A 22,986-nucleotide genomic window follows, 5' to 3' on the forward strand; every position below is an offset into this window, starting at 1 on the left:
TTAGACAGAGGACACAGTGCAGCGTTTCTGTGAGTGCTTATGGCTGTATTTACATAGACTTTTCTGATAAAGCTTACTTAGTTTTTACCTTTCCTTCTCCTTTAATGACTTTATACAGTTTGAAACCCTTAAGGAAAAGTTAGGAAACACTGATATATATGATAAACTATTGCGGTACTTGCAATTGCGGCACACCTTTAAAACTAAATTTGGACTACTAACGTTAGGCCCAGAGTCAACTTGCTAGGAGGCTCGATTTTTGGATCCTAGGTCTAAAAAACTACTCTCACATCTATATAGTATGAGTCTTACAGTATTCCCTCCCCCATTCACCAAAGCTTAAAAACAAATGGGTCACTGTTCTTATAACTTATATGATTTTCTTATTGATAGGATAGGATAATTCAGTTTAAATTTATTCACCAAGAAAATCATAGGTAGGTCAAGACAGCCAGAATGCCCAAAATTGGCTGCTAACTCAGGCTTTGCACATATGGTTTGGTATTGCTAACTATTGGTCCGCAGTAGTGGCATATCTAGCCAACCCCTTCACTTTACCTACAAATCAAATTCCCGAAAGTGTGCCTCCTGGTTGATGACCTTATTCAAAGAAACTACCCTAGGAATCTGATGATAACAATCCCATTCTATATAAAGAAACTGATTATTATGAAATGGATGAGCCGTTACCCCAAGTCTGGGGGCTGACAGGGTATCTCTGGCTAGATGCTAACCCACCCATTGACCTCCCTGAGTACCCACACAGACAGGGAATCCACTACTCCCAACCTAATTCCTAACTAAAATTTTTTTTTACAATTTTCCATTCCCATAAAAATCCAGATGGGTGATTTAAGGGAGGTTTAAATTATATTATTTGTTGCTTTATTTCTTGCCATATTGAAAAGATACTAAAAAGATTTCTATTTCAGTAACATGTGATATTAATAAGGGAACCCTGAAAGTAAAACCTCCTCAAGGGATGTGTTAAATCCAAGGTTCCCTTCCATCAAGCTTCCTGTATTTTGAACTTGCATTCATTTTGCATTTGGCATTTGTGCTACATGCAAGTTGCAAGGAGCATGTATGGGTACAAGTACCTTTATTAAAAGCTAGTGCAGTCTCAGTGCAAGAGACCAATTTGTAGTAGCTCTCGCATTCATTACTGAACCATATCCTCTGTGCCTTTTCTTACAGTTTTAAGGCCATTGCCCATTAATTGGGATCTGCAGTTAAAAACTAATCTCACCATTAACCAAAAAATGAGCATTTGTCATGTCAAATGCACTGAAGCTCAGCTAAGTATGATGCTAATTACCTCTGAGTAAATACACAAAGCTATATGCACTGACCTTGGAATCTTGAGTTCATCCTTTAAAGTGTTTGTGATATCTACAAGAATATGCAGCATTATTGTGAGCACAAATGCAATCTCTAGATACGGCAAAACAAATGCATTGCCGGAATTTTTTCTCTTCCGTATGAAACAAACATATTTAAAACTAACAGAGGGTACAATGTGAATAGGAGAGTCTGATTCTGTCTCTAGGAGGAAGGGAAATGCAGAACACATTTGTGGTACAGAATGTACAGCCGGAGATCCCGCCTCCCTTCTGTAGCCTGCAGTATTTAGAAATGCTCTCCTTCCTTCTCTGATCATATGGCTGACATCTAACAATCTATTTCATTCCTAATCTGCCAGCAGTTTGCCCTTTTGTGTTTGTTACTGGGATGCATAGACGTTGCAGAGGATTATTGGTAGAATATTCCATCTTTCTTTCAATGCTGGGAACAAGCATCACTGCAAATGAATATCTAACCTCTCTCAGCCTTGTTTAAAGATTTGCCAGTTTACAGTGACATGAAATGTAAGTTTTCAATCTGCCTAAAATCTGTAGATGGCAGCTGTCCTGCATATCATCTTTTTAGGAGCCCGAGGACCAGCAGCAGCAGGTGAATATATACTGAATATCTATATGCAACTTGTGCAATAATGTGTATTGTCTGTATTGGTTTGGTTTTTTTTGGACTGCAGCTGACTGCAGATGTTTCTATACTGACAATATGTCTATACTGAAAAATATATTTGTTTGGAGAAGTTTTCTTTTTTATTTTGTATCTAACTTTTACCTGCAATCATTTTGATGTACATTGTAATTATGTGCAATTTAAGACCTCATCGCAAGGAAGATGTAGGCAATTATACGTACATCTGCAATGCTGATTGTGACACTTTTTTGTTCATCTTGAATATGTTTTCTTTTTTATTTATAATGTTGTATGTTTTCTCTTGAAGATTTGACTACTAACACATCTCCATTAACTGGAAAGAGCACTTTACACATAAGCAAGAGAGAGAAGTCTCAAGAGATTCAGAACCTCATACTCTTATGCAACATATCATTGATAACCATCCAGACATGGCTACTGCTCTGCTGGCTGGAGAGAAACTTAAAGAACTGATACTGCCTGGACAGCAAGATGACAGGGCTGGCTCTCTTGCAGCTCTTATGGTGCAGCTTAAGCTTGAGCTTCCCTTTGACAGAGTGGTGACCATTGGCACTGTCCTTATACCCATACTCCTTGTTACCTTAGTCTTCACAAAGAACTTTGCGGGTGAGTAGAGTTTATTTAGAGGGTGCATTTTATAACTGCAGCCATATCACACTAACACAATATAAATAAAAACATTAACATAATGTAGTTGCACTAAATCTTGGATTCTGTTCTTCAACTAATACTGCCATTATCACTAAAATATTGCAAAGCTTTGTTCATGAGCTTATATCACAGAGAAGCAAATGTTAATTGTGGTGCAGTACTTCAGTAAAGCATTTCTTAAAGTTTAAATTCATCATTGAAATAATAGCATGACTTTGAAACCTAATAGCTGACCTTGAAACCTATAACTGCCAAAAATATCATTTATAATTTCATAACTATCTAGATATATAAATACAATGGTAATACAGTGTATGCTGGTACATTTTGTAACGGACTCATTAATGCAAAGAAATTCACAGTCCTTGAAGACTGACTTAAAGTGATACTGACACCAAAAAACAACTCTTTAAATTATTAATGTAAATTTAAAGTTGCCTATAGGTCATGTTGATTGTTTTTCAGTGATAGGGCTGCTTTTGTAAGTAATTGTTACTTGAAGTCCCTAAACCTGACTGCCAACCTGACTGTCCCTTCTCAGCCTGTCAGTTATAGCTTCTAATGCTAACGGCCTCCTGCTGCACAAATATGGCAGCCCCCTCATAGAGGGACATAGGGATTATATATGTAATGTAAAAGCACTGGGCAAATACATTTATGGTGAAATTATAAATAGCATGCAAAGCCAGTGCTAGTATAAATGTAAAAAATGTTTAATTTGTGGTGTCAGTATCTCTTTAAAGGAGCAGTTCAGTGTAAAAATGAAACTGGGTAAAATAGATAGACTGCACAAAATAAAAAATGTTTTCAATATAGTTAGTTACCCAAAATGTAGTCTATAAGGGCTGGAGTAGGCAGATGTCTGGCCATATCGGACATAACTGTTTAGTTAGTTTGCATTTTAATCTGACCTGCGTGCTCACAAACTTAATGTTTATTAGAACTGCCTGGGATCTGCCTTGGTGTTCCTCATTGAGATTTGGGCTATATTGATGTATGGAGGAGTTAAACTAGAACAGCATTGTTCTGCATATTGTAAGTAAAGAGTAAATGTGAAAAAGAAATATTTGCAAGCCCCATGGCAAAGTGATTTTGGGGCATTTTACCCTCTGCATTTTTCTTTGCTCAGATACCAGTGTCAAAATACACCCCCAATATCTGGCAATGGAAATCAAGTGAAAGCACCAGCCCTGGCAATATTAAGCAAATGTGCATATTTATATGCAAGGCTAAGTAGTAATATACAAGGCTAAAGAGAATATGGGCTTAGGGTGGCATAAATTTAGGGGCGGCATGCTGTCCAGCCACAAGTTAAATGTGCTCACATACAGGGCACTGGGGAAGGGACGTGTGTCCTGTCCCCATTGCTCTGTATCTGACCAAAAAGGATGCGCATGCGTGCAATCTTGGGGGGTGGGGGAGTGAAGAATGGGGCGGCTTTTGGATGCCCCAAACTGAAATCTGGTGCTGTGGGCAATCAGTGTGAATGAGAGCAACACTGCTCAGACACAATAGCAATGGCATTTATCTTTTTTTTATGAGAAATACGTGGCCAAATACATCCATCCAACCTGACCTGATGGGGTTGGCAGCTGCCATGATTGCCCACTTGATTTCTATTCCTGTGCTCTCTGGTGGTGATGGCTGACCAGGGACATGCACACATGAAGCAAGGAACATATTGGCTTCAAGTATTCTTGCCAGAGTTCTGGTGGCCAGTCAATGCAGCCACCAATCCTGCTGTGTAGCTCTGAATTTTCAGCATCACTACAGGGGAGCAAGGCTGTGCTGAGGGGTATGAAATAATTTCTGTGCTTGCAGAGAGGGGAGGAAAGCCAATATTGGGGACCACTGTTTGCCCTTTATTCTCATTTAAAGTTCGTCTAAAGCATTATGTATGAAAAAGCTGTGCAGCATATATTTGATTGGGGTGCCTTTAACATGTAGGAATATGGTTGCTGTAGATCTACCATATATGCTAGTTTAACAGCAATAGTTATACAAAAAAAGGTTTTATTATTTTGAAATTACATAGTTGCTAATTCTATCCAGTTGTTTTAAAAATAAATATACTGGTCTCATTACCATTAAGTGCAATGATGTAAGCTAAATTGTGGTTATGACCTTGTAATCACTGATCTGTGTTGTGTTTATAAATTGTCTTGCACCTAGACACAAATTTAATTTAATAATATGTGTTTTATGCTGTTTTGTGGACACATTAAAGGGGTTGTTCACCTTTGAGTTAACTTTTAGTTTTATTTTATTACTTGTTATCTGGTTGCTTGGGTAGAGTTGCAATGAGAGACTGGAATATGAATATGAAGGTTTGAATACAAAGATAAGTAATAAAAAGTAACAAAACAGTGAAATTGTTGCCTCACAGAGCAATAGTTTTTTGGCTGCTGGGGTCAGCAACCCCCATTTGAAAGCTGGAAAGAGCAAATAATTAAAAAACTAAACAAAATAAATAATGAAGACCAATTGAAAAGTTGCTTAGAATTGGTCATTCTATAACATACTTAAAGGTAAACACCCCTTTAAATAGCCTTACCTTAGAGCTAACCAAGGAAGCTTTTGATTTAAAACCTGAATTTTGATCCATTCTTCCTCTGTCTTTCTAAAATGAATTGATCATTATCTGTGGGGGAAAATATCAAGTGAAAATTGTGATTACGGTTGGTCCATCTACTGATGCCCTGTCACCCTACCAAGAAAGTAACATCAGGTCTGGATCATGTAGTGTCACATTATTTGGATAATTGCATGACATTACCGTTTCAGGGTTTGGTCTTGTGAGCTCCAGTTTCTTATCCTACTAGAACTAATGTATGTATCACAGATACAGAGCCTAGCCTTAAAGGACATGTAAACCCCACACACAAAAATGTAATCAGTGAACAGCCTCTTTGAAATCCTTCAGTACCTGCCACTCTGGTTGTCCAGAGGTTAATAGTAAGGCTACAGTGTCCCCTTAATCACTTAGATTTCCTTCTCCTCCTGTAACCCACTCTGCCCCCTCCCTCAGGAATTTGCTTTGGCTGTTGGCTTGTGGGCATGCTCAGTTGTTCTAAGCTCAGATTACTAAACACGCCCTCCAGTCTAGCAGCCAGTGAAGAGATGGCATTGCAGGTTCCCATAGAAACTCAGCTCTAGCTGTCTGCTTCAATTTTTTTCTCCTAACCTCCTCTCCTGAGCTCAGCTCAAACAAAGAAGAACTTTTATCAGAGACAGTTCTGCCTGTGTGAGCCTGTATTCTTGATGAAATATATGCTGAATAAGGGTCTGTGTGTGTAGGCTGTTTGCAGATTTAAATGTATCTGATTATGTATCAGAGGAAAAATGGGCAGATATAAATCTTGCAGGTTTAGCCCAATATTGCCCACCTCTGTGTGGGTATATCAGGGAAAGATCCACTCATTTGGCAACCTCCAAAATGATCAGATCTTTTAATGCATGGCTTTAGTCAGTCTCATTGACTTCTACTCCAGGTCTTAGACAACCCCCAGAAAGTACAATAGTCTGGCTCTCTTTCTCATCATCCCATCAGAATCCCATGGAGCCCATAATAAACAAAGTATTCTTGTCATCTGCAAGACAGCAGTAAAGCTTAATGTGGGTTTTCTAAATCTTAAACTTTTTTCTTTTGGGTTTAGCTTAGAAAGTATCAGCTAAAAATGTGTTGAAGTATTTATCTTAAAGTAATAAAAACACTTTCATGAGGTGCAAATGTTACAGGAATACAGTTTAGCAGTACAGAAGGTTTGCCCAAACAATTTGTTATTTGCTGACAGAGAACATGGTAATTATACACGTAAGGACATGTAAACCCCCCACAAAAAATTCAATACGTGAACACCCTCTTTGAAACCTTTAAATACATTGACTTTGGCTCTTGGCTAACTGAACATGCTTATTTTTTTTCAACTCAGGTTACTATACACACCCTCCACCCTAGCAGCCAATAAAGAGATGACAAAGCTGGTTTCCAGAGAAACTCTGCTCTAGCTGTGCACTCTGCGGGAGAAACTTTTTTTTTCTCCTGAGCTTAGTTAAACCAGTACAATGCTCAATCCAAGCAGGAGTTTTTATCAAAGTATGTTCTGCTTTTGTAAGCCTGCATTCTTCATTGCATTAACTTTACAGCACATGTGCTGTTTGCAGATGTTAATGTCACTGATGATGTCAGAGGGAAAATGGCTGCCAGGTGAAAGCTGCTATATGATTTAGGAAATCTGATGGCACTGGCAAATGGAGGGGATATATGCAGTACAAATGGTGTGGTTTGGGTGGGGGAGAAGTGCCCAACTTATATACATGGTAGGAAAATGTAGGCTTTGCATGTCCTTGAAAGATCATGTCCTGAAGAATGGCAATATAAATAGTAATGGTAGTATTAGTTTTATGAAGGACCAATCAGATCAGACTATCAACTTTTTTATTTATGATGCAGTCTGTAGGACATTGGACAGTGCTGTTCTAGTAGATGTGGTCTACTTAGAAAGGTATTAAATACAAATTTACATAAACATTTGAAAAATTATTTGGGAAAAAATATTTAGCTTGATTAAAGTATTGATCCAGTATACATTAGACATTTGCTAAGGTTGTAAAGTTCTTTGTAAATGTTCTTGCTATTGAAAGCAATATCTGTCTGCTTGTTTGTAACATTGGGCCAGATCCAGTTCAGTGAGAAAAATGTTTATCATGTGACAACTCATAGACAAGATTCAATTTGAGATACAGTTCAATTCAGAAGTTTATCATGTGAAAACCCTATTAAAGTCTATGGGAAAAAAATTAATTTGGAGACAGGTTTTCTCTCCTCGAATTGAATCTCATCCATTCAATTTCACGTGATAAAGCATGAGATAACTTCTGAAGTGTCAAGCCCAGAGAACAGAAAAGGATAAACAAATATTGCTTTTACTGCAATAACATTTACAAGTAAATTTTTGTCTTATAAATATTTCTGTGACATGAAATTATATAGAGGTTTAATTATTTATTTTTTGGATTTTTTTAAAACAAATGATTTTGATGCCAGAATATTATATTTTAGGATCATGCTGTTTAGTTTAATCAACAAAATAAAATCTACATTATTTTTCAGAGCTTTTTCTTGTAGGTTAAACCCACAGCAGTGACTTTTCTCTCTGTTATGCAGAGGAGCCTATATACTGTTACACACCTCAAAACTTCACCCGTGATCAAGCCTTGTATGCAAGAGGATATTGCTGGACAGAACTTAAAGATGCCCTACCAGGAGTGGATATTAGTCAATGGCCTTCATTATTTGAACACAAGTTTCTGCCCTATGCTCTTTTAGCCTTTGCTGGAATAATGTACATACCCGCACTGGGTTGGGAATTTCTTGCCTCAACAAGGTTGACTTCGGAGCTGAACTTTCTTCTTCAAGAGATTGACAATTGCTATCACCGGGCAGCAGAGGGGCGTGCCCCCAAAATTGAGAAGCAAATTCAGTCAAAGGGTCCAAGTATTACTGAACGAGAGAAACGAGAGATTATAGAAAATGCAGAAAAGGAAAAAAGCCCTGAACAAAACCTTTTTGAAAAGTACTTGGAAAGACGAGGTCGCAGTAACATCTTAGCCAAGTTATATTTAGCAAGACATTTGCTCATTATTTTTTTAAGCATTATACCAATAACATATTTAAGCACTTATTATGCAACCCAAAAACAGAATGAATTCTTATGTGCACTGGGAGAGCCCTTTCATAAAACCCTAAACTCAAAGTTTTACATAAGAATGAATTGTAAACTGCCAGCTGTTCAGCTCCAAAGAATTATTGCTTCAGTGGATATTTTTCTTCTTAGCTTCATTAATCTAATTATTCTTGTCAATTTAATCCATCTTTTCATTGTCCGAAAGTCCAACTTCATATTTGACAAACTTAACAAAGTTGGCATTAAGACCAAGAAACAGTGGCAAAAGTCACAGTTCTGTGATATTAATATTCTCGCTATGTTTTGCAATGAAAATAGGGACCACATCAAATCCTTAAATCGACTGGACTTTATCACAAATGAGAGTGATCTGATGTATGACAATGTGGTTCGTCAACTGTTGGCGGCTCTGGCACAATCAAACTACGATGCCACACCCACGATGCGTGATTCAGGTATTCAGACTGTTGACCCTAACGCAAACCCAGCAGACATTGATGTCAATGAACAACTTGTTATAAAACGACCAAGGAAGAAAATGAAGTGGATTCCAAGTAGCAATCCTCTTCCTCAACCCTTCAAGGAACAGTTAGCAATCATGAAAATTGAAAACAGCAAGCCCGAAAAGCTTAAACCTGTTAGGAGAAAAACTGCTACAGATAGCATAATAGCCCCTCTTTTAGAAGCTTCTTCCAAATGCTCCTCTCAGATAATTTCTCCTAAAACTGATCTAAGCATCATGGGTGATAAGAAGCATTCTCGTCACTTCTCCTTAGATGTTCATCCATACATCCTTAGCAATAAAAAACCCAAATCAGAGACACAAGATGCTCCTATTGCCTTGTCTGAAAGTCAAGAGAGTGGCTTCCTGAACCATGAAGAAACAATAATCGATTCTGTAACATCTACAAAAGGTAAGGTAATTTACCAAAGGTGCCCAAAGCACTGTGAGACAGATTTAAAAATATTTAAACTTTCAAATATGTGCATGAATATTATGGATTGTGTCAATCTTTGTCACAGATGTTCATAGCTATAACAAAATATATTCAGTTCAAAATAGTAAATTGTTTGTGGCAAAGATTGCAGTTGATGCTAGTTCTCTACAAAGCAACAAGGACAACAACTGCCATAGGCCTCATGCTATCTGCTTTTTTGTCGCCAACGCAACTTTTTTATTTTGGCACAACTGGCAATCACGTGACTACATTTGGTCTTTATCCTGTATTACCAATGTGGTTTCCTACCAATTTAATTTTAAGACCCTATAGTCATGAATAGATATGCAGTTGTTATGCCTGTTTACAAAATCTCAAAGACTCTCAAGACTCAAAGATAATTAACTGACCATTATCCATGGCATATATTATATGCTATCACCTTCCTAGTTAAAATAGTTAAAGGGATTCTGTAATAATTTTTATGGTGTACTTTTTATTTCTAAATTACACTCTTTACATAGCAAATAATTTACTCCACCATTTCAAATTTTATTTTTGAACCAAAAACTAAATTTTTAGCTGTAATATTGGTTTGTAGGCAGCCATCTCAGGTCATTGTGTCTGATCCTGAGCTTTCAGAAAAAGCCAGAACTATACAACAGAACTTCTATTCTAACAATATCTGCAAGACAAGCTATTGTTTCTCCTACTCAGTGTAACTGAAGTAGTCATGGGTCGGACTTGTAATGTGCCTATCACTAGGTGGGGCATAGGAGCATTTTTAGCATTACAGGTGCCAGGGAGCTGCTATCTTGTTATGTTCCCATTGTTCTGCTGGTCGGCTGCCGGGGGGGGGGGGGGTGATATCACTCCAACTAACAGCACAGCAGTAAAGAGTGACTAGGAACATGTCTAGCCCCATACAAATTTTCAAAATTAAAATATAAAAAATGGATTTCATTTAAAAAAAAAACCATGTTTTCCAGTGACATATCTATGCATGTATTGCATATATAACCTAACACTTGGGTAACTAGATTAAGCAAATAATTACTATTCTGTTGACCTGGCCAAACAAGTGATCTTTTAGTGTATAACCAGTGTAATGTGAAGCTTGCTGATAGTACCTAATGTCATAAAAACATAAAGACAGATTTATCCATTAATTGAAGGATATATTTTACAGAGAAGACAAATTAGTGTTGCTAAGGCAAAAGAGGAGTCTTCAGTACTATTTCAGTCTGGGTCATATGTGAACACCGGGCAAAATTGCCCATGGGCAGTAGCCCATGGCAACCAACTACATTGTCCCATTCACTATCCTACCTGCAGCTGGCTAAAAAAGGCAAATCACTGGCAGGAAATTTGCCCAGTGTTGATAAATGAGCTCTAGTGTGTATAGCTGTTGCAGGCAATTTCAGGTTACCACATTTAGCTCCTAAGAATATTGCCAATGTGTTTGTTTTCATCTGTGTTATTATTTCAGCTTCCTCAAGAAAGCCAGCATCTGTGGTTTGTTTTGCAGATCAAGAGCACACTCAAAGTGATACTGCAAAGATTATTAAATTGGGAACAGCTTATCTTTGAGATGATCAAGATATTGTGTAAACAAAACTGGTTCAATGCTGTTTATAGTATTCATGGTGCTTATGATATTATTTTGAGAATGCACATGATTTTGTTTTTTCTGACTTCATGTAGAGTGTTGATGTTGGGAGGCCGAATAAACCTCTATTAACTAAAGAAGCTTAACATGTCTTAAGATGTGCACATGTATTTTGCATTTATTGTTTTTCAGATATTCCAAAACCAACTGCAGACATAGAGAAGGAGAACCAGCCATTAACTGAAAGCTGTAGAGATGTATCTGTTTCTGGGCTGTTCCTCACTTGCGGCCACAGGACCTCTGCAGCAGTGACTACATCGAGTGTAACACTCAGCCAGGTGAAACCAGAACCAATGAGTGTGTTTAATCGTAATCCCACTCACCCTCTGCTTCACATTAGCACTTTATATGAGGACAGGGAGGAACATGTTACTACCCTGAGAGATCGAGATCACTCCTCCCCAGATCCTGGTGAAATAATTTCTGTGATTCCACCAAAACAGGTCATGTTGGCTTCTTTTGAGGAGCCTAGGACCATAATAACTACTTTGGATTACTGAGAATTGGTGGTTCATTATACAAACACACTAATTGCTGCATGAGCTTGGAGCATTTAACTATTTTCTAAATATGCTAATGACGAATTGAACTCACCACTTTTTCACCATTATGAATCTAATAATAAATTAGGGTAGTTTGCAGTGAAAAGCACAGTTTTCTTTGACCCTCGTAGGAAAGAGTAGCACAAAATGTCTGTAGTTTTTAAACACTCTTGTCTTCTTGGGACTGTATATATTTATACACTGCTGCTTGAAAGTTTGTGAACCCTTTTGAATTTTCAGTATTTCTGCATAAATACAGAAAATTTGATCTGTTCTCCACCCAAGTCCTAAAAATAGACAATTAGTACCCAATTAAACAAACGAGTCAAACTTAACGTTTGTCTGTATTTTTCGAGGATAACGATCCAAATTTATATCTGTGTATCAGCAGTGTCACATCCCCTCGGGGCCCGCTGGATGCTCACACCGGTGCGAATTTGCCACAAAAATGGATCAAAGCGGGGGAAGGGGGGGCTTCATGCCCTGCACCCGGGCCTGAGGATGTCTAGTTACGCCGCTGTGTATCAGTATGTGTACCTCTAGTATCCTCAATTCCTTTGACAGGAAATTGTGAGTGTGGAAGACCCTGCCTTATTTAGCGAACAGAAATCTCGATTTTCACTGTCCAAGTCTGATCTTAACACTGTTTTTGGAAGTGCATCAGGGCTTCAAAAAGAGAAATCCAAGGACCTCCAAAAAACAGCTATTAGCAAAATTGTGCATGGTAGAGTAGCAAGGAGAAAACCACTACTGTCCAACAAGAATAGTGATGAGCAAAATTTTTACCAGGTTTTGCCACGAAAAAATGTCCATAGATATGGCTGCAAAAAAAAAAAAATTTGCAGCGAAAAAAACACTTATTGACTTCAATGCATTTCACAAATTTCCTCTTTCACAAGTTTCTCTGAAGTGGAATGGGACAGATTCAATTTGTTACAGATCTCAGGAGGCTGTTGGAAGAACGTTCTGTGAATGGGCCAAAATAGATTTTTTTGTGAAAGGACCTTAAGTGGGCAGTTCATAGGAGGAGGACCACAAACATTCCCGAGTTGAAGCTGTTCAGTAAGAATTGGCTTAAATTCCTTAAAGGAACAGTAACAGTAAAAAATATTATTAAAAAAATAAAAACTACACCCTCTAACTAACACCCATGTCCAGCTGAATTGTAGTTATTTACCTTGTATTTAGCAAAACAATCCCTAGTAAAACTCCTCTCCATAGTATTTGAAGAAAGGCGATATGGCGACTACCCCATAGTGTGTGCGCGTCCCCGACATATCTCCTCTTCACAAGACATCCGGCTGTAACCAGGAAGTGCAGGGATCGCTGTGCTGAAGACATGCTGGTGGGAGGAGAGGCACACCTGATAGAACGGCACGGCTTAGACGCTGAAAGGAGAGCTGGTGGGAGGAGAGGCACATTCATGGAACAGCACAGCTTGTAGGGGAGAGCGACACTGAAAGGAGAGCTGGTGGGAGGAGAGGCACATTCATGGAACGGCTGCTGAAGGGAAAAGCTGCAGAGTAGCTTCCCTGGTTGCTAAGCGACGTGACGTCACGGAGGCGGGATTTTTGAAACGAAAAGCAGGAAGAAGCTGTCGGCAGCGCGCACATAGGGGAGAAGAAGCTTTCAGGCCCTGCAAGATGGCGAACACCCTATTTACTCCACAGGAAAGCGTCGGTTTGGATTTTTTACTGATGTATTATAGCAAAGCAGCATGCAGCAGAGCATTTGAAGTAAAAACTGTAAGTTGATTGATTTGGACTGGGAGGTCTAAATGGTGTTACTGGTCCTTTAAGTTATGTGCAAGATGGATCGACAATTATGGGAAACATGGAGGAGCCCATTTCTGATTTCTTAAGCAATCATACGTGAGATAAAGAACTCACGTGGGGTTTCGGGGGTTAAGTCGAGTTTATTTCCCTGAAACCCCAGGTAAGTTCCTTAACTCATGCAGCGTTTCCCGTAAGATTACTTGAGCGAAAAGGCTTGAGCAACCATAAATTGGCCCTTTTAGGAGTGAGCAATGCAGATACTTGCAGGTGTGAACAATAGGGGGGGCTTACAGCCTTAATCCGAGGTGTGAATAATGCAGGGGGAGGCAGTTCATCTCAGTACTGATACCATTTAAAGCTTACACAAAGGTAAGCAGTCACGGCAGCCAGACCTTAATGGGAGGTCACACAAGGGGGGGGCTGTGGGACAGATGCAGCCCACTGGACAGATGTGGCCTGCAGGCTGATAGATGGACAGAACTGCCCTAAGGTACTGCTCACCACCTGGTGTCTGGCAGGTCTTCTGGGACCATCTCATCTTGGCGCTCAGCCAAAATCCTCAGGAATGTGTTTCACCTTGGTGAATGAGTGTATCTTCCTTAGTACCAATCCCTCTCTTTCTTCTTGCTGTGGCACAGGAATGCCCATACTATCTGACTTTACTGTCTCTCACTACTACAGTGAACTATTTCACCATCTAGCCTAGCTAATCTTAGCACTTTACTGTTTGTCTTTACTGGGCCCTGAAAACCAGTTTCTTGGCATCTTCCTCAGATGGTTCTAGTAAAGCTGGCTGTACATGAGCCAATAAAAGCTGCCAATTCAGTCCCTCCAGACTTAGGTCTAAAATCCACAAGTGCTTGTGATTTTGTTGGTCAGATTTTATCCAATCTTGTCATGCAATACCACGCAACAGCATGAGATTTCGTATGACCTATCAAATCTGATCTCCATAGTCTGTAATGTAAAGTTGGATGTTTTCTTTTGTTCATGCATCTACATTTGACAATGTATTTGAATGAGAAAGTCTTTCCAACACCATCAGTTTTTATCTTGTCGGATTGACAATCCAACAAAAGCATTCATGGAGTTAATCCCTAAATTACTGATCTGTTTATGGGCCTCACAGAAAATCCTGCCCAATCAATATTTGTCTGAATACCAGGCAGCTATAGATTAGGCAGGTTTAAAAATGCCATCAGACAAGAACTACAATGACATGTTGATAGGGTCCTTTCCCAGTGGTAATCTGTAGGTCCCCCATATGACTCATTGAGTCATTGGCCTGGGCCATACAATTGGATAACAGATTGAAGATTGGATTGCAGAGCGGTTCTTACCATTTATGGCCAGCTTTACACATCAGTCTTATATAACCTCACAGACTGATCCATTCAACCCATATTCATTATACAATATAAATTATGTACTTGGCATCTCATTCATGTCTGTACATACTCCTGACCAACTTCCAGCAAGTGCCAGTGTTTCCACTCAGCCAGCTCTCTTGTCTCTAACCACTAGGTACATTGGAATTAATGCATTCTGTGGAAAGTCCTTGCTGAGGCAAGCAGTATGGCTTACACCAATATGTGCAAGTGCAGATATGCATAAAAGAACCAGTGCACAGTAATCTACAAAGTAATATGTCATAAAAACATATATTTATAAATGGGGTATATTTTTCCTTAAAAAAATTTTTCTTAAAGAGATGTAATAAAGAGTACCTTACTAAACCACTTAATGTGATGGCAGACACAACTGACTAGACTTTAAAGCTGAACTTACCTCATTTTAAAAGGAATTTTACAGGACACATACTTATAAAAAAAGACTGGACCTTTGATGCAGAAAGAACAGTATTCTACTTACTGGTACTGTATAAAGTACAGAAGTACATATTTACTTGAGAAATGGAATTATTTTTTCATTTACAGGTACAGACATGGCACGGAAAATGTATGTATGATGATCAAGTAGAGCATTGCTGTGCAGCAATGTGTCCATGCTTTGTGAGCAAGGAGTCTGATCTCCTCCTCAAGTTTAAGTTTTACATCAACCTGTTTGAAAACATACGCTCAATGAATAGAAGAACAAATGTAGAGTTTATTTTTATATTGTATTTTCTAATAATAAATAGTCATGTATCATTTTAATAGAGATATATATTTTCCATTTATGGTGCTGAAGTTTCCCTGGAAGAAGCGTTTTCTCATCAACTTTCATTTTTGTTATACTCAATGTAAAACTCCCACAAGTAACCGAAAACCAGTCATAAAAGCAATAATACAAATATATCTGCATACAAAAACAAGATATGTCTCTTTAGGGTTTGGTATTCCAGCAGCCCACTACTTAAGGGATAAACTTACTGGACCTCATTTACTAATGTAGGCAAAAACATGTGCAAGTTATACATTGTAAAATACCATACCCAAAGCTTTTGTGCCCAAACTGCCTTGATCTGGGCATTAATGTTCCAGCTGCCCTTACTAAAATAAATTAAGTGGTCAAGGCGTAGTTTGCAGAGGCTCTAGATAACCTATAACACCTATGATTGACCAGGTGTAAATCGCTTGCAAGTAAAAGGGCATGCATGCATGTTGTCATTGCCAGGGATAACTAGAATCCTCCAAGTGCATCTTGCACTTGGTGGTGCAAAAAATTGGCAAAATGCACCCATTTTCTGCACTATGCCTACAACAGTAAATAAGGCCCACTGCAATTGCTAAGAACATTTTGTGTGAGGGGGTGCTCTTTTGGTGGGAGGGCATAAATACAGGTATTGTAAAGCTAAGTTGTGTAGAGGGTTGCTTTAGTAATAGAAATTTACATTCCAGAATAAATGAATGTATGTGTATGTGATGTTGTATATGAACAAGAGCACAACAGCTGTTAATGTTCTCATTTAATAGTATCTTGGGTTATGTCCATATAACCTTAAAATGCACAGTTCATAATTGTCACTGCTGAATGAAATAAATAGTATGGAAAATCAATAAACTGAATTCTAATGATTCCTTTGTGTTTTATTGGGTTTTGGAATATTCTGATCTCCCTGGTGTGGTAGTGAAAGCATGGAGGTCATAGCACTGTGGTAGCTCAATATGTTATGCTATTTTTTGGAATTCATTTTCTATAGCCCAAATTTTCAGGACGGATATCTGTTAAAGACATATTTCTAACATAACACTAGGAATTTTGATCAAAAGGTCTATTAACCATTGTGATGGCACCAGAATAATTTGGAGTAAAAAAAATTCATTCAAGGTAAAGGGTATGTAAACTGCCGTAGTCCATAATACTGCTGAGTTGTTTTCTGCCAGATTAGAGAGCTCATTTACAACATATAGGGCAACAGATGAAAAGTGCCTTGTTATTTTCACTTGTCCCACAAGTTGAGATGTAGCACTTAGCAATGCTCAAATGAAGTGTAAAGGGCTGCTCCTTACTGTGAATGTGGTACTGCACTGGTTCTGTAATCAAAGAGAGTAGGTAATGAGTGACCCTGTATCTACAAAAACCTTCTATTCCTGCCCATCATTTCCACTCCCTGCTTTCTGCTTGCTCAGGCTGTGCAGTAACCCATTGAATCTGGGTAAATGGTAAATGAGTGCTTTTAGGTTCAGATTTCCTGTTTTATGTAATTTTAGGGTAATAGCACACGTAGCATTTTGTTTTCCTCAGCAAAGACACTACAAAATGTTTGGAATGGCTTCCCACTCATTAGAACAGCAATTGCCTGCAATCCAATGTAATCTTCATAAGGGGCATACCCAACGTTTATAAAGAGATTCTTACTCATTAGGATAGACATATGAGGAAAGGTCTTCTTTGCCTTTTTAAGCAGAAAGACAGATTTGTCCATCAGAACTGGTTCTATGAGGACAGTCAAGGTAGTAATGAGTCATTAAAAACACATGTTAAGGTCATTCAATCATGCAGCTGTGTCTGTCTCATGGTAAGCCTGTCTGTCTCATGCCTGTCTACTCAACTTCAAAGTGGAAATTGCTATGCAAAATTCCAGAAAACCAACTTTCTTTGGAAAGGATGGGGGTGGGGAGATTTATGAAACTTTATGAAGCATACTCATAAAAATTTAAATGCACAGAAAGACTTTTTTACCAATGCAGTGTGCTATTTAGGTGCATTCACAACTTGTGTGTGATGCACCAATATGGACATGTACTTCCATCTAAATTTGTGTTAGAATCGCATCAGTGTTACCATGTTTCATTAATAACAGCATTAGTGTCTGATTAACTTGGAGTAAGTCAGTCAAAAGTATTGACGCAACTTGATAGGGGTACCCTGGACTTACCACCTGGAGCATGCTGACAGTAAGGGTTCCAGGGTTCCCATGTGTCAATGTGTGCACTAATAATTCATTAGAGTAAGATGAAGGGGAGCATTGGCACTCACCTCCATTTGCAAATAAGCATGTAGGAATACAAGAATCTTTTATTATCTCTTACGTATATAGTGCTGATACATTTACACAGAGCTTTACAGAAAATGTACATCATTCACACCAGTTGTTATGAGGTATATATATGTATAAAAAACTACAATTTTCTATTTGTATTCAGGAGTTTTCTGTAACATCAGTCCTGTTGCTTTCAATGGACACTGAAAAGTCCAGAGAAGTGTATAATACAGGTATGGGACGCATTATCCAGAATGCTTGGGACCTGGGGGTTTTCTGGATAAGGGGTCTTTTCGTAATTCGGATCTCCTACCTTAAGTCTCCTAATAAAATTATTTAAACAGTAATTAAACCCAATACGATTGTTTTTGCTCCAATAAGGACTAATTCTATCTTAGTTGTACAATTACAAGATACTGTTTTATTATTAGAGAGAAAAATGTGAATTATTTGATTAAAATGGAGCCTATGGCAGATGGCTTTTCCGTAATTCGGAACATTTTGGATAATGGGTTTCCAGATAAGGGGTCCGATACCTGTAATACCATAATAGCACACATTCATTTGGTGTATAATAGAAACTAGGGAACTTATACACATGGATGTTATACATACATACTGTACTTGACATTTTTGTATACTTTTTAGAAACATACATATTTATAAACATAAAATCATTTTTTTCCCATTGGCATTACATTTTGTAAATAGCCCCATTAATGTGTGACATGTCTTCTCCATGTTTGTATATATGTTCACCATTGTTGTATGTTTGAGTTTGCCATATGTTTCCCTAAATCACTGCTTTGCTTTTGTTCTTTTCCATGTCTTAGCAGCAGTATTCTGTATCTGGATAATTTGTTGTCTCAAAAATGTTATACTGTGAATAATGTAGGCATTCTTAGCTTCTAGTGAACCCCAGTTAAGTGCATATCGGCTAGTAGCTAAGTTATCAATTCTAACTATGCTATTTGTGAAAAAAGGGCCTGTGCATGGCTATCATTATATTATATAGGTGGGGAATTAATATCTTTCTTCTTCTTATAAAATACATTGCTTAAATATTGCCATAGATAACATACTAGAGAGATGCAGGCCATGCAGCTGCTGATGAGAGATGTATCAAGTCGCTAGAAGTGCAGCATGTTTCCCAAATTCTGGAAATGGTGACCATAAAAATATTCTGTTCTGGAGCCCTGTTATGCCCTGTAACTATTAACTACTTACAAATTCTTCAGTAACATTAATTAGCTAACTTCCAAAAAGTACAAAAATGTACAATTACCTTTCTCTTTAGATCCAAGTTGAACCAGGCCTCATCTATATACTGTACACAAATAATTAGGATTACAATTACAAACACAAAGAAAACAATTCCATCTTCATTCTCCAAAAACATGCTCTAAAAGTAGATAGCCACAGATTATCCCTAACTTGACAAAAGTTATTACTCTGAAACAGTGTTTTTATGTGTGTCTCCTCATTATAGAACAAACCAATTGATGAATATAGTTCACCCATAAGGAAATACAGTTCACAATTATTCTTGTGGTACCTCAACTCCTAGTTAATAATTCTGGTATTAGAAAAAAAAAAAAGTTGAGGGTTTACAATTAGCAGGTAACTGCCTTCTGCCAGGTCACGAAGGCTCACGTTGGTACAGTTTCTGGTACACTGTTAGGGATCTTGGCAGCCAACAGACATGTTAAGACAATACCAACCACCTGAATAAGTGCCAGACCCAAAGCAGAAGTAGCAATGTAGAACATGTTGTCACTTACAAAGTCACACACCTTCTTAAAGCATCCATCCCAATGGATTCCTGGGGCACCTGGCAGCAGAGGGTTGTTCCGACATCCTCTGCGCACCTGGCAGCAGCTGCTGGGCACTGAATTATTGCTGTGTTCTCCAAAAGACTGATGTTGTTCCAGCTGCTCCAAGGACCAGGGTGACTCAAACCAGTCTTGGTAACTATGAACCCCACAGCAGTGCAAAGCCCTCTGGATATCATCTAGAGCATCTGCCTTCTCCTCATCTTCTGCATATGATTGAACAGCGTTTTGTAGGCCACTCTGGAATCCCTCTGCAATGTCCCTATTACAAAGCATTAACACACCAATCAGTTCTTTGTTGTCACACAGCAGACTGGTAAATTCTACATGTGTATTGGTTGCTTTGTGTTAGTATAACAAGAATAAGCCTACACTTGCTGGTATATAAGCCCCTTATTTTTTCCACTTACCGTATTTGTATTGGAGAACAAAAGGAACAAGGCATTGCCATAAAAAATCAGTAAGGAAATTCCTCCATCTTTTTTTTTTTTTTTAACATTATCACTGTTTAAAAAACTGCAATTGTTCCATTATTCTTTAGCATCAGATTAAATTAAAAATGTGGGGAAAATTAGTCATTTGAATTAGCATATAACTTGTTCCTATCCATTGCTTATTTCTGTTTAGTATAGAAAAACATTATCTCTACAGTAAAAATCCTGATAGTATTGCATGGTGTTTGCTTGCCTGTAACAGGCCCCAAAACTCAGAACTCATTGATTCACCAACAACCAATATACTTCTCACCTATGCTTGCCTGCTACCGCCCATGGCCCAAATGGCAGCAGATTCTGCAATCTGATGACACAATTTTCTTTTTAGAATGATCAATGTTGTGCCATCTACAAGACTCTTGCTGGCCAAATTGCTCTACAAGAGGTCCATATACACCAGCACAGCAGGGTTGAGAAAGGATCTGCTGACCCACATTTTTCACTCCTCAGACTTGAGTGACCCACAACCTAAACCATAGCCCCAGTAAACCACAAATGTTTATGTCACTATAGCATTTAACCCAAACCCTGACCTGGCTTCCCATTTGTGTTTCCCAAACCTGCCCCCACAATTGAGAACAATTATTCTTTCCAAAACCCATTTGCTTTAAAGGTATTCCTTGGGTACCTTCTGGCACCCAACAGAAGATAATTTTTACCAACTGTAAATTTATTTTTAAATTACCGAAATGCCTATAAAAAGTTTTTTACCAAACTAAGAGGCTGCTGTAAAAACGGATTTATTTTAAAAAAGAGAAGATTTCAGTCTGTGGCTCAGTTGAACAGGGATGTTCAACCTACAACACAATTGCCTCTACGGACGATTTTGGATGTATGCAGAATGAAGAGGACCTCAGATTGGAAATATGTATTCATTAACCACATACCAAAGTGCACAATAATACAAAAATGTGCAATAATAATAGCTTATAAGTCAGATCTAAACTGTACCAGCACTAAAGTAAACATAATTAGAACTTTATATTGTTAATCCAAATAAAATTAGCAAGCTACAATGCCCTCTGGCCCTATTTTCTTTTGTGCACTGCAAGTAGAAGGAGAGGGAGAGTCTATGCACAGGAAAGATGACTGCTGTAGAAAAGGTAGCATGGTAGGCAGTTGGTTGGATAATGAGAGAGGAAATTCTTACCTGCGATAAAAGAGTGCGGAGAGTCCAGCAGCCAGCCCAGCCAGGAGCACAGCCAACTGGAAGAGCCCATAGGTGCGCAGAAGGCAGCGCCTCTCTGCTGCGGCACTGAAACAGCCGAGGAAACCCCAGAGTAGCACAGCAGCTCCGCTCCCTAGCAAAATTACTGGGGTATTTGGATAATCATTAGTAGATAACACCAGGTACTCTTCCAATGAGATCTTTGTCCATATGCCCACTGTAAGCATGGCCAACCCAGCAATCCAAAACACAAAGCTAAAAGCCATGAGGGATAGTTTAAGAAAAGCCATGCTATTGTTCTTACTCCCCTTTGGCAGGCTTTCAACGAGGCTTGAGGTTGATCAAAGGTCCTTCTGAGTGCAGAGTAATTGGTGGTCCATTTCGACAAGATGCAGACTGACTCCCTTCATCTTCCTCTGTTGGATATGCATATATACGTGCATGCACACACTAATAAGGTAGCTTGACAAAGGACAGCTTCCTGGAACTTAAGGTCCCTTGCTGGTCTAAACCTTTATCCCTCGCTGCAGATCGCAGCTCTGCTTGTATCTGCTCTGCTAACACATCAGTCCACTGCAGGGTTTTTCCTCCCCACTCAGCTGCTCTGATTTATAGGAAGGCTATAGATCTCCTTTAGCTGGGTAATAAATGTCAGAGTGGGAAATGATCAGCCCTAATGCCACCAGGACCTTATCTGAACAATGCAGCTAACAAGGCGGCAAGTCAGTTCTCTATTTCAATAACATAACAGAAACAATAAGGAGGACAAAATATGCAGTTCCAAACTTAAAACTAAAATACACTTTCTGCAATATGTTCGGTACTTTACAATATGCATGAGAGGGTTTTTATTACAAATTGATATTAAAACTGATATTAGTGTATGCAGATTACCTATATGGTACAAGTATCTCTCTTGAGAGTAAATATGAAACACTGAGAAGTGAGAACTAGTGGTTTTACATAAGATGGTGAAAAAGTTCTAATTTCCTATATATATATATATATATATATATATACACACATTTTTGACATTTCAGAGTGCTGGCATATTTGGACTACATGTATATACACTCTGTCCAAAAATTTCTTTAAGGTGCAGGATCAAAATGGCAGCATATACGCAACTGTAGAAGACTCAGCACTCTATATGTTAAAGGAGAAAGAAAGGTTAAAACTAAGTAAGCTATCAGAAAGGTATATGTAAATACAGCCATAAGCACTCACATAACACTGCACTGACTTCTCTGTCAAAAATTGTTGTGTCTGTAATTCATGTGCCAGAGACACGCAGCTCTCTGCTCTTTCCCCTCTCCTGCTCCCCCCTCCCTCAAGAATGCTAAGAACTCACCCCCCCTTAGGAATGTCGATCTGAGCCAGTCAGCAGGAAGCTGAACCATAGTCTAACTAACTGAGCATGTACACTTGGTCTCGGTGCAGGAGTGAGGCATTATGGGAACTTTCTATACACAGCTCAACGTTTTTTCTTCCTGTTTGGCTTCTGATCCTCTGAACGGGAGAAATATGGGGAGACTTAAGGGCACTATTGAGACAACTGAAGGTATGCCTATATATATATATATACATATATGAAAATGTTATATGCACAATAATAAATAATTGAAATATATTGCCTGATTAATAAGGGCAAAGTTCATTTTAATTAGAAAACCATCTGAATTTCAACATTTGGGAAACCATAAAATTATGGCTACAACCATTAGAACCACAAGTCTAATTAAAACAAAATGTGTACAAATGTACCTCAACCTACTATGTAATTGCTTTCAAAAT

At 38.4% G+C, this 22,986-nt stretch overlaps 2 protein-coding genes across 2 annotated transcripts; one reads left to right on the forward strand and one right to left on the reverse strand.

The window, feature by feature from the left end:
• The first annotated feature begins 1,626 nt into the window (after positions 1-1,626).
• On the forward strand, positions 1,627-16,282 carry panx2 (pannexin 2). The gene is made up of 4 exons (XM_012960218.2): positions 1,627-1,953; positions 2,297-2,616; positions 7,829-9,262; positions 11,088-16,282. Exons 2-4 carry the CDS (start codon positions 2,391-2,393, stop codon positions 11,453-11,455), a joined length of 2,028 nt encoding a protein of 675 aa, XP_012815672.1. The 5' UTR covers positions 1,627-1,953; positions 2,297-2,390; the 3' UTR covers positions 11,456-16,282.
• Positions 15,355-21,856, reverse strand: LOC100497410 (tetraspanin-7-like). The gene is made up of 2 exons (XM_002932182.4): positions 21,175-21,856; positions 15,355-19,792 (listed from the first exon to the last, which is right to left on the reverse strand). Exons 1-2 carry the CDS (start codon positions 21,480-21,482, stop codon positions 19,348-19,350), a joined length of 753 nt encoding a protein of 250 aa, XP_002932228.2. The 5' UTR covers positions 21,483-21,856; the 3' UTR covers positions 15,355-19,347.
• Between the last annotated feature and the right edge of the window lie 1,130 nt (positions 21,857-22,986).

The sequence above is a fragment of the Xenopus tropicalis genome, chromosome 3 (assembly GCF_000004195.4).
Source record: "Xenopus tropicalis strain Nigerian chromosome 3, UCB_Xtro_10.0, whole genome shotgun sequence".
In the NCBI taxonomy this organism is placed as follows: domain Eukaryota; kingdom Metazoa; phylum Chordata; class Amphibia; order Anura; family Pipidae; genus Xenopus; species Xenopus tropicalis.